We start from the raw sequence: 12,500 nt of genomic DNA on the forward strand, positions 1-12,500 counted from the left end.
TTCCTGCTCATTCATGATGTTGACATTATCAATGTTGTTGATTCTGTTATCTGTGTTACCACGCCTGTCTCTTGTAATCTTTTTTCCACTTCCAAAAATAATGTCAGAGACAGGAAAGTGTCATGCTGAAATAGCTATGGTGGACTGTGTTGGTTCATTGCAGGTGACGTCACTGCCTCCATACAGAGTGTAGACAGCTTCAGTCAGTGAGGGGAAGAAAATGATGGTCGCTGTGACTGCCTATAGAGACAATGAAACACTGCAAACACAATCTACCGCTTTGTGACAAAATGAAACACTGCACACACTACCAGCCTCTATACCAACCTGTAAAGACAGACAGACCCACAAACAATCTACCACCTTGTAAGACAATGAAATACTGCAAACTCTACAAGCCTGCCAAGAAAGGGGTACAAAGAAACAGTGTAACACTGTGTGAGTAAAATGAAGAGATGGATAGATACTCTTATTTATGAGTAATATGAAGTGATGGATACTCTATTTCATGAGCAAAAGGAAGTGATAGATACTCTTGTTCATGATTAAAAGGAAGGGATGAATACTCTAATTCATGAGTAAAAGGATGAATATTTTAATTCAAGAAGCCAATGAAGTGTTGAATACTTTAATTCATGAGAAAAAAGAAATGACGAATAAGCAGTTGCCTGTGAGAAAATGAACGGATACATAATGTGCCAATTCATGAGATAATGAACTCATGAAAACGTTACCAGTCTACCAGGTTGTGAAAAGAAAGAAGAACCTAACCTATGCTACCTGCCTGAAAGGAAGATGTAATGATGATCGTCCTGTCTGGCTTCACGTTGCGTGATTAAGTTGTTGTTGTACTGTACATGACATAGTTAATGAATATTGCAATGAACTGGCTGTCATCAGTTCTGCTTCAACAAAGCGAGATTTTGATAAAGTCATTCAACAATCAATCATATATCTACCTTTAGTTGAATTATTCATTAGTTTTGGTCAAAGAAAGAGAAGATACATGGTTTATGATAAGAACAAATGTTTGATTACATTACAATAGGTTTTCACATCACAATTTGTCGGACTCTATTAATTGTACGCATACTGGCCGTTGTTGAAGTTGGTAAGGCGAATGTGTGAATTTTTAAAATAGGCCTTAAGATTAATTAGATTTTTGTTTTGGTGTACATAAGGTAAAACAATATCACCAGTGTTTTTTGTTACTTATGTAAATAATGCATCAGCTTGTAATGCATATACCGTATATATAGAAGTGAAGGTTTGTCAATGCAACTTTGTGATGCAAGACAATCGAGTGAAGGGATAGATTATGAAATGTACTATTGGTGTTAACAATGTCATTACATTCAGATGGTACAACTGCTATGACAGAAAGGTGAAGAATTGCAGCGTGCATTGAATCTCCTCTCTGAATTGCATCCTAAAAATGTTCATACAAAAAAAAAAAAAAACTTTGAGCCCATGTTTAGACTAATGAAAAGGTGTCCAAAATAAAGATATTGTTGCAATTTAAATAATATTTGGAGTTATTTAATACACTGATTGTGCCAATTATGCTTTAGGAATAATGTCCCAATTGAATTTAACAGAGAAAATACAATTGGCTTTTGTGAAAGGATATGAAAGTTCGGGTCAAGTCAGTATCTAGCCTTTTGCTTATGGTAATGGTGATGTAGCCAAGTGGCGTACCCAGTCTTTTTGTGTAATTATCTCCTGCCCGACCCAGTTGCCTCCCCTGTCTATGATCTTCCCCTGACCCAAAATGTGTCTCCCGCTAGGATTATTGTGTGTTGTAGGTGCGTAGGGAGGCTGGTTTCCTATTGGTTGATTGTTTGAACGGGTACGCGTGTGAGTCAGAATGATAGCGTGGGCTAGAACAGTACCCGGTGTGATTTCATAGGGTGAGGACGTGTGTCAGTGTGCGTATCGGCTTGGATTTGTGCTGTTTAACTTTTGATTGAACGATTACTGTGTTAATGTAAGGAGTGTAGCTGAGCCATTATAACGTTTATTTTGGCGAAGGAGTGATTCGAGGATTGTTTAGAGAGACTTTGTGTGTGTGTTCAGTTGAACAAACGTTTTAGAGCTGGTTTTATATCAGCGAGGTGACTTTCGACCGGGATCGTAATTCGAGTTCCGACGAGTTGTGTGCGGCTGTACATTGAGGAGTGAACTACACTGCTTTCTGGTGTCTACTTTCTGGTGTCTACTTTCTGGTGTCTACTTTCTGGTGTCTGCTTTCTGGTGTCTACTTTCTGGTGTCTGCTTTCTGGTGTACGTTAAGTAAAAGTCACGTTATCGCAACCTCTGTCTTGGCGTCTCATTTATGCTTCCTGGCCTATTTCTCCCTTTCCACTCCACCCTATCACAGTGAAATAGGGCAGTACTACACACTCGACATTGAGGCGAAAAGCAGTATGACCTGTTTATGATTTAGACCGTTAACTGTTGATTGTAAATTAGTTATCAATATTTGTACCGTGTGTATGAAGGGGATCGATAGCTCGGAATAACAATGTTCTCGTGTATATTGAGGAAGAAGTGTAATGATGTCTGATTGAATAAGTTTTCTCTTTATTTCACATTCAAGTAAAGAACCTGTTCACTTTTGAAATATTGAATCATAATGTATAATATCTGGTCATAATTTGATTATTGATAATTATGTATTTAACTTACATTACAATATGTGCCTTTTGTTTTTATGATAAACCTGTTCCCCAGTAGTTTTCAAAATAAAAAATTATGCCTCGCTTTATAAAGACGATGTTACTTATATTTCGACAAGAGTGCAAATGATAGTTTACTGTCTGTCTGTCTGTCTGTCTGTCTGTCTGTCTGTCTGTCTGTCTGTCTGTCTGTCTGTCTGTATGTCAGTTTGTGTATGCCTCTCTATGTATGTCTGTCTGTCTCTCTCTCTCTCTCTCTCTCTCTCTCTCTCTCTCTCTCTCTCTCTTTCTCTCTCTCTCTCTCTCTTTCTCTCTCTCTCTCTCTCTCTCTCTCTCTCTCTCTCTCTCTCTCTCTCAATTCTGAAAACAAGGCCAAGAATCAAAGAATCAAGCGTTTAACAAATAGCATTGTTAAAGACAGAAATCACATATCATCAATCAACAAGATGCAGGGAAGCAACGGACAATTCATCAAAACGGGTTACGTACTTTACAGGAGCAGTTCAAAACTGTACACATGTAGATACAGGGTACAAGATTGAGGATCCACGCCCAACACACAACTCTGAAGGTCACAATCAAATCGCTGACAAGAAAACAGAAAGCTAATGGGGGGAAAGTTCTCTCGCAATGCTTCCAATGATGTCCAATTGGACAATAAAAATATCTACCAAAAAAAGAAAACAGAGACCAGAAGGTTATGTTAAATCAATTCTAAACCCAAAAGATGTCAACAGAAGCACTATGACTTTGAAAACTTCAGCCTTCTGCTATAACGTTATCGATTATAGGCAAGAAAAGGTAGCACTGCGAGAAGCAAGGGAGGATGACGGGGGAGGGAGCTGAGAGTAAACCTGTCATCACAGTGCACTGACCATCGGAAGCGGCCACGACCTCTCTTCTTGGTTATAAACATTTTCTTTTACTTATATGAACACAATGAAAACAGTTTATTTCTGACTCACAACACAAATTTAATCATAGAACAAGAATGACAGGTTCTGTACACGACAAAAACACAATGTTTTCTGTACAAATGATCCTAATAAGAACAGTAGTAGACACGATGGAAAACAATACACATAATTATAAATCAAGTTCTACTACATTGCTATAGCCGTAGTAACACGCCAAACAACAAGTACCCACACTCTTTGACGTATACATCAGTACATGATAACAAGTCCCGTAAGGCGAAAATACAACATTTAGTCAAGCTGTCGAACTCACAGAATGAAACCGAAGGCAATGCAATTTTTCAGCAAGACCGTATACTCGTAGCATCGTCAGTCCACCGCTCATGTCAAAGGCAGTGAAATTGACAAGAAGAGCGGGGTAGTAGTTGCGCTGAGAAGGATAGCACGCTTTTCTGTACCACTCTTCGTTTTAACTTTCTGAGCGTGTTTTTAATCCAAACATATCATATCTATATGTTTTTGGAATCAGGAACCGACAAGGAATAAGATGAAAGTGTTTTTAAATTGATTTTGACAATTTCATTTTGATAATAATTTTTATATTTTTATTTTTCAGAGCTTGTTTTTAATCCAAATATAACATATTTATATTTTTTTTGAATCAGAAAATGATGAAGAATAAGATGAACGTAAATTTGGATAGTTTTTTAAAAAATATGGTTTTTTTTTACAATTTTCAGATTTTTAATGACCAAAGTCATTAATTAATTTTTAAGCCACCAAGCTGAAATGCAATACCGAAGTCCGGCCTTCGTCGAAGATTGCTTGGCCAAAATTTCAATCAATTTGATTGAAAAATGAAGGCGTGACAGTGCCGCCTCAACTTTTACAAAAAGCCGGATATGACGTCATCAAAGGTATTTATCAAAAAACAGAAAAAATTGTTCGGGAATATCATTTCCAGGAACTCTCATGTAAAATTTCATAAAGATCGGTCCAGTAGTTTGGTCTGAATCGCTCTACACACACACACACACACACACACACACACACACACACACACACACACACACACACACACACCACGACCCTCGTTTCGATTCCCCCTCGATGTTAAAACATTTAGTCAAAACTTGACTAAATGTAAAAATGATACGTAACAAAATGCTTCATGCTATAAACAAGTCGCTCATACGCCTGTGCCCCGACATGTCACGTGACCCATTCATTACGTCATCATACACGCACACACTACCCCGCGCAATGAGGTGTCGAGCTGTCGCATTGCTAGTCTACCGAAAGTGATCAACATTTCGCACAGAAACATCGCTGTCTCCATCATCAGTTCTGTCGTCAGCCTTGTCATCGCTGTTGGCCTTCACCTACACGCGTGAGTTGTCTTTGTGGCTCTGTCTGTGATGATAATCAATGGGTGGGGTTTCAAGCGTTGGTCTAGTTTCGGTTTTGCGGCTTGTCAGTCCGGTCGTGTGTAAGAATGGGGGTGTAACTGAAGCTATCCTAATAGGCACTACATCCAAACTCTCCAACTTCCACCTCCGACTCTCTTCAACTCTCTGACTCTTCTGTCCCTCTGTCTTCTGCTGTCAAAAACCTCGGAGTCACTCTAGACAACACCCTTTCCATGAAACAACACATCTCTTCTGTCTCTCGCACCTGCTACTTCCAACTCCGCCGCATCGCCACTATCCGCAAATACCTCACCACAGATGCTACCGCCAAACTGGTCACTTCCACCATTCTCTCACGTCTTGACTATTGTAACTCTCTCTTGGCGGGTCTTCCCTCTTCTTCTATCTCTCGTCTCCAACGCATTCAAAATAGCTCTGCCCGTCTTGTCCTACGAAAGAAAAAGAGAGATCATATCACCCCCCTCCTAAATCAGCTCCACTGGTTGCCCGTTCCTGCCCGTATCACCTACAAAATCAACACTCTCACCTACAAATGCCTCCATGGTCTCGCCCCTGCCTATCTCTCCGACTCTCTTTCTCTCTATGTCCCTTCACGAACACTCAGATCATCTGCCGACTCCCTCAAGCTCAACATCCCCCACACCAAACTCAAAACAGCAGGTCAACGCTCATTTTCTTTCCAAGCACCTAGCCAATGGAACACACTACCTCTCCCCCTCCGCCAACATCAGTCCCTCGAATCATTCAAATCTGCACTCAAGACATTCCTTTCTTCCAAATAATCCATGCATTATACACTGCCCACCCCATCCCACCCTGAATAACTGTACATATTTTAATGTTTGATGGTGTGTGTGTGTGCTAGTGACTTTAAGTCTCCGTGTGTGTGAACGAGTGTATGTGCGCCTTGAGTCGCCTGTTGGTGAGATATGTGCGCGTTATAAATATTCGTATTATTATTATTATTATTACTGTGTTGTGTCAGTGACTTTGTTCAGCCGCAGATAACGAGGATGGATGGTGTGGTGATGAAAAACGAGTCACAGGCATTCACCTTATAGCGCTAGCGTGGCAAGGTGGAACGAATGGACATTGTGTTCTATTCTGTTTTGTTGTTGGTGTGTTGACTTCTGTGTTAGTGGGGCAAAACACTTCCGTGTTGGTTTAGGGGGTGCAACTCATTCCGTCATTGCAATGAATGAGGAGTGGGGGTGTAGTTACTTCCCCTAGACCATACAGTGCAGCTTGAAGTGAACCATTTATTTATGTATATATTCTATGTATTGATTAATAACATTAGTAGTTAATGTATGTATTCATTTATCTTTCTTTTCTTTATTATTCATTTATTTATGTGTTCGTAATGTACACATTTATTCGTCAGATTGCATTCTTTGTATATTTGTTAGTTTGCAGTTTGTTCATTTGTATTTTCTTCTGTATTTTTTTATTTTTACGTTTTTATATTTAGTCAAGTTTTGACTAAATATTTTAACGTAGAGGGGGGAATCGAGACGAGGGTCGTGGTGTATGTGTGTGCGTGTGTGTGTGTGTGTGTGTGTGTAGAGCGATTCAGACTAAACTACTGGACTGATCTTTATAAAATTTGACATGAGAGTTCCTGGGTATGATATCCCCAGACGTGTTTTTCATTTTTTTGATAAATGTCTTTGATGACGTCATATCCGGCTTTTCGTGAAAGTTGAGGCGGCACTGTCACGCTCTCATTTTTCAACCAAATTGGTTGAAATTTTGGTCAAGTAGTCTTCGACAAAGCCCGGACTTCGGTATTGCATTTCAGCGTGGTGGCTTAAAAATTACTTGATGACTTTGGTCATTAAAAATCTGAAAATTGTAAAAAAAATATTTTTTTTATAAAACGATCCAAATTTACGTTTATCTTATTCTCCATCATTTTCTGATTCCAAAAACATATAAATATGTTATATTTGGATAAAAAAAAAAAGCTCTGAAAATTAAATATATAAAAATTATTATCAAAATGAAATTGTCGAAATCAATTTAAAAACACTTTCATCTTATTCCTTGTCGGTTCCTGATTCCAAAAACATATAGATATGATATGTTTGGATTAAAAACACGCTCAGAAGGTTAAAACAAAGAGAGGTATAGAAAAGCGTGCTATCCTTCTTAGCGCAACTACTACCCCGCTCTTCTTGTCAATTTCACTGCCTTTGCCATGAGCGGTGGACTGACGATGCTACGAGTATACGGTCTTGCTGCGTTGCATTGCCTTCAGTTTCATTCTGTGAGTTCGACAGCTACTTGACTAAATGTTGTATTTTCTTCTTACGCGACTTGTTTTTCTTTCTCTTAAATTCTTCATTTAATATCTAGGTTTAAACTTGGCATATCGAACGAACGATCAGCAAATCAAAAGACTTTAAAACTGAACAATTGCGATTCGATAGTGTAAAAAGTGAACAATACAACAGATTTTGTATCATTATTTATTCAGAATTTAAATAAATGTTGGATTAGGAAAGCACGATTAAAAAGTAGGGTCAGTGGGTCGGTAGTTTTGATTTGTGAAAAGTTTTGATCGCAGACGCTTTATTTTCCGTACATTTACCAAATGTTCCATTGCCTAAAAACCATAACCATTATTTCTTTTAGTGTTGGGATACACATTTTAATACTGTAGATCGGGTCACCCTAATTCAAATGTAGATCTTTGTTTGTAATTTTGATGAAAAATAGCACACTAACACACACAAATCATCAAAACTACAAACAAGGACCTAAAGTTCAATTACAGTAATCCGATCTACAATATTAAAATGTGTATCCCAACACTGAAAGAATTAGGGGGGGGGTTAAACATTGATCACTGTTCTCTACAGTGATTATTGCTGATAATGCTGTATTTCTTATAATTTACACCTTTTTTTATCGCAAACTAAAAGCTTATAATTATATATATACTAATAGACTAGAGGAAAAGGTGTCAACTGGGTATAACTGGTGGAGACAGCTATAATATCTGATTGCTACACAGAAATACTCTGTGTGTCGCTTCATTGTGTGTAGATTGTTAGTCAGTGGTGTCTACAGCATTCAAAGGACGCCATTGGGAACAGCCAAAATGCCCCATGCATTGCCAGTGGCATTTCTCGAGATAGATGTTTTGATCAAGATTATAGACAAACATCAGCAGAAGGTGTTCTTTCTTGGGAGGTATCCTCTTATTGAAGAGATCTCACATGACAAGTATCACTGTGATGATCACATTTACTAGACCTAAATGATTTAGCTCTGCAACATTCAAGCATGGAAAACGGTTCAATGAGTCGATCGTCTGTCTCCACCCACTCCTCTGTCTTCCTTTTCTACCTCTCTCTGTATGCGTCTTATTCTCTCCCACAGATCACTACATCAACAACAGCAATGGCGACGGCCTCCGCCCCAGTGGAGCCGGAAGACTTGGACTGCAGCGTGTGTCACGAGCTGTTGAGCGATCCCAAGCTGCTGCCTTGCGGTCACTGCCTGTGTCGCCACTGTCTGCTGTCGTGGCTACACTCGCAACGCCCCGCCCTGTGTCCGCTATGCCGCTGCGCTATAGTGGACGCCGATGAGCAAGGCCAGACCAGCATGGAAGAAATCGCTGACGGCCTTCCCATGGACCTGGCCATAGCGGCGCTGGTGGAGGCCCGTCGTCTTCTGGAACGGGACCACAAGTGCTGCGTGTGTGAGGATGTGGCGGCCACGTCGCTCTGTCTGCACTGTGGGGACATGCTGTGCGCGGCCTGTACGCAAGTTCACGGCAAGCTGTCGGCAACGCGCCAGCACAAGGTGGAAAGCCTGGCCTCTGTGACTGCGGACACCGTGGCGGCCAACCGTCCCGTCCCCTGTGCGGTCCACGCTGACAAAGCCACGGAGCTGTTCTGCTCCACGCACGGCCAGACCATCTGCCATCTGTGCGCCACGTCCAGACACCGAGGCTGCTCGGAAGTGAGGGACTTGGAGGAGATTGTGGGGGAGGCACACGCCTTGCTGGCACAGCTGGCCGACACCATGAGAGCGGGCGAGAGAGAGCTGGATCGCAGCATCCAACAGCTAGACGATCACCTCAAGGAGGTGGAAAAACAGTCGGCGGCCGCCATTGCTCACATCGACGCCATGTGTCAGCGTCTGGCCCAGTCTGTGGAGGCGTGTCGCCGTCGTCTGACGGAGATGACGCACGGCGCGTGCTGTGACGTCAGAGAGGCGGTGAGTGAGGCCAAGACGTGTCTGCTGCAACGGCGAGGAAAGCTGACGACTCACACACGTGTAGTAGAGCGCGTGCAGGACGCCAAGAGTCGCCACACGGTGACAAGCATGACGCCCAAGCTGAAGACACGCGTGGATGACCTTGATTACAGCGTCACCTTGCCGGCCGACGCCAAGGCCATTTCCAAGGTAACGCTGATAATTGACTCCGAGGTCGTGAGCCGCTTGGAGAAAGAGCTGTCGGAACTTGGGCAGGTCAAGGTCACTCCCACTGACATCAATGCTCACGTCAAGGTAGGTCAACTTGAGTTTTGTCTTTTGCCGGTTTTACCTTCTTTATTTTGCGTATTGATAATAATCTATACTGCCCGAAACAAGCTTTGATGTAAAGGAAATTGTATTAAATCTTAAACTTAAAGTAAGTTCAAGAATACAGGGCTAATTGCTACATAACACATCAATGGGATAAATAGGGCGGGGAAGAAGGTGGCTAAAGTTGAAGAATGAAGGACGACAATTTGTGTGCAGTTTTTAAAGTCTGGGTGAACAGCAATGAATTATTTAATTTCACATGTATAACTCCACTCAACATATTAATGGATCTGCCAAGCGGGCCTTTCAATCCATCGGTTGCTACACCTGCTCTAATTACCACTAAACACTGTCCCTGTTTTCACGGGGATTGTGTAGCGTCTTTGTGTCCAGTGTCAGTTGTTCGCTTGCTTAGAAGGTTGGCTGCTTAGTTGTTTGGCTGCTTGCTGCGCGTGGATGAAAGGTTGATCGTCGGCCGGGGTTGTTTGTAGGTTGGTTGGATGCTTGTTTTCATGGATTAGCTTGTTAGATGCTTGTTGTTGTTACATTTAGTCAAGTTTTGACTAAATGTTTTAACATAGAGGGGGAATCGAGACAAGGGTCGTGGTGTATCACAGTGTGTGTGTGTCTGTGTGTGTGTGTGTGTGTGTGTGTGTGTGTGTGTGTGTGTGTGTGTCTGTGTGTCTGTGTGTCTGTGCGTGTGTGTGTGTAGAGCGATTCAGACTAAACTACTGGACCGATCTTTATGAAATTTTACATGAGAGTTCCTGGGTATGAAATCCCCAGACGTTTTTTTCATTTTTTGAATAAATATCTTTTATGACTTCATATCCGGCTTTTTGTAAAGGTTGAGGCGGCACTGTCACACCTTCATTTTTCAATCAAATTGATTGAAATTTTGGCCAAGCAATCTTCGACGAAGGCCGGACTTCAGTATTGCATTTCAGCATGGAGGCTTAAAAATTAATTAATAACTTTGGTCATTACAAATCTGAAAATTGTAATTGAATATTTTTTTTATAAAACGATCCAAAATTACTTTTACTTTATTCTTCATCGTGTTCTGATTCCAAAAACATATAAATGTGTTATATTCGGATTAAAAACAAGCTCTGAAAATTAAAAATATAAAAATTATGATTAAAATTAAATTTCCGAAATCGTTTTAAAAACAATTTCATCTTATTCCTTGTCGGTTCCTGATTCCAAAAACATATAGATATGATATGTTTGGATTAAAAACACGCTCAGAAAGTTAAAACGAAGAGAGGTACAGTAATATATTAAGCGTGCTATGCAGCACAGCGCAACCGCTACCGCGCTGAACAGGCTCGTCACTTTCACTGCCTTTTGCACTAGCGGCGGACTACGGTCATTATGAAAAAATGCAGTGCGTTCAGTTTCATTCTGTGAGTTCCACAGCTTGACTAAATGTAGTAATTTCGCGACGTTGTTGTTGTTGCTGTTGCTGTTGTTGTTGTTGCTGTTGTTGTTGCTGTTGTTGTTGTTGTTGATGTTGATGTTGCTGTTGTTGTTGTTGTTGCTGTTGCTGTTGTTGTTGTTGTTGTTGTTGTTGTTGCTGTTGTTGTTGTTGTTGTTTTCCCCACATTCAAAAGCATCACCCATATTTTGCCTGAGGATTTTAGGATGAAATACTCATTGTCATGTTCTTTGTCTTTTGTTTTCCAGCCACAGCCAGAAGTGTTCCGTTTCCATGACAACCACGGAAAGAACATTGTGCTGAGTAACGACCAGCTGACGACAGAGAGAAAGTCGGGCACAGAAGGTTACGGTACTGTGATGTCACGTGACCCGATGGAGATCAATATGGTGTATGAGGTAATGACTAGTCAGCGCGATTAGAGATGTTACAACAGGTGTGTGTGTGGTGTGTGTGTGTGTGTGTGTGTGTGTGTGTGTGTGTGTGTGTGTCTGACAGCCAGGACATGAAGCACGTGATTCCTGTGGCTGCTGTTAACATTGTTCAGTTATGTTTGTCTTTGTCTTACTGTTTCACATGGCTCAAAATGCCAACCGCCAATACTCTACCCAGTGAAAATGTAGAGCGCAGACAATCTTTTTTTTTAATTCTACAAAAAAAAAAGTACTACACATCTCAAACGAAGCTTTCTCTTGAACGTTTTGCTATAAGCAACTCTCTAAGCGCAAGCGCCTGTGCGCGTGTGTGCGTGTGTGTGCGTGTGCGTGCAGGGCCGGACCAAGTTCGTTTGAGGGGGGGGGGGGGGGGGTGGTGGTTCCAACTGAAGGCAGGGGTCCAGGCAGGGGCTGCCGAGGCCCCGGTGGGGTGCAGGGGCAACGCCCCGGTGGGGGGTCTGGGGGGCAAAGCCTCCCAGAAGCCGAGAAATTTTGCATTTGTGAGGTAATTTTTTGGTCTTTCCTTGCAACTGGGAATCAAAATTACACATTTTCAACAGTAACGAAATACTTCAGATATTCATTTGCCATAGTGGTTCAGTGGAATAATCCCAAAGACAATTATATACCTAGTAAATAAGTCTGACAGGACTCTTTACTTTGAATACTTAAAATTCAAGCAAACAAGCAATGATTACGGGAGCATCTCGTTACTCCCCCGTATCGTTACTCCCCTGGCTCGTTACTCCCCCCGGCTTGTTACTAACCCTAACCCTAACCCTAACCCTAACCCTAACCCTAACCCTAACCCTAAGGGGGAGTAACGAGCCGAGTAACGAGCTGATCCCATGATTACAACATCTGGAATACAAAGAAGAAGTGGTATGAGAGATGTTGTATGGTGAACAATGACACTACATTGTATAGCCTACTTCAGTGAAATAAACTAAGGGAGTTGGGGGAAGAGCTTAAAAAGTCCACATATTTTTTTTCCTTTTCTCTGAGAGGTACATCGGATGGCCAGGGGGGGAGGGGGGGGGTCCGGAACCCAGGACCCC

General features: G+C 41.5%; 2 protein-coding genes across 4 annotated transcripts in view; both read left to right on the forward strand.

Moving 5' to 3' along the window:
* The window catches only part of LOC138948696 (E3 ubiquitin-protein ligase TRIM56-like), a 10,107-nt gene extending 7,348 nt beyond the window's left edge, over nucleotides 1–2,759 (forward strand). Inside the window, exon 5 of the mRNA XM_070320295.1 lies at nucleotides 164–2,759. Coding sequence (XP_070176396.1) covers nucleotides 164–193 — 30 coding nt within the window. The 3' untranslated portion in view covers nucleotides 194–2,759. The remainder of the gene's footprint in view (nucleotides 1–163) is intronic.
* Nucleotides 1–12,500, forward strand: part of LOC138948695 (E3 ubiquitin-protein ligase TRIM45-like) — a 58,871-nt gene that overhangs the window by 9,671 nt on the left and 36,700 nt on the right. The window contains exons 1-2 of one of the 3 annotated variants that reach the window (XM_070320289.1): nucleotides 4,843–4,985; nucleotides 8,413–9,549. The exons of the other annotated variants lie outside the window; for them this stretch is intronic. Of the exons in view, the coding sequence (XP_070176390.1) occupies nucleotides 8,434–9,549 (1,116 nt within the window). The 5' untranslated portion in view covers nucleotides 4,843–4,985; nucleotides 8,413–8,433. Of the gene's footprint in view, nucleotides 1–4,842; nucleotides 4,986–8,412; nucleotides 9,550–12,500 lie in introns of those variants that run through there. 3 annotated transcript variants of the gene reach the window in all.

The sequence above is a fragment of the Littorina saxatilis genome, linkage group LG15 (genome assembly GCF_037325665.1).
Source record: "Littorina saxatilis isolate snail1 linkage group LG15, US_GU_Lsax_2.0, whole genome shotgun sequence".
NCBI lineage: Eukaryota > Metazoa > Mollusca > Gastropoda > Littorinimorpha > Littorinidae > Littorina > Littorina saxatilis.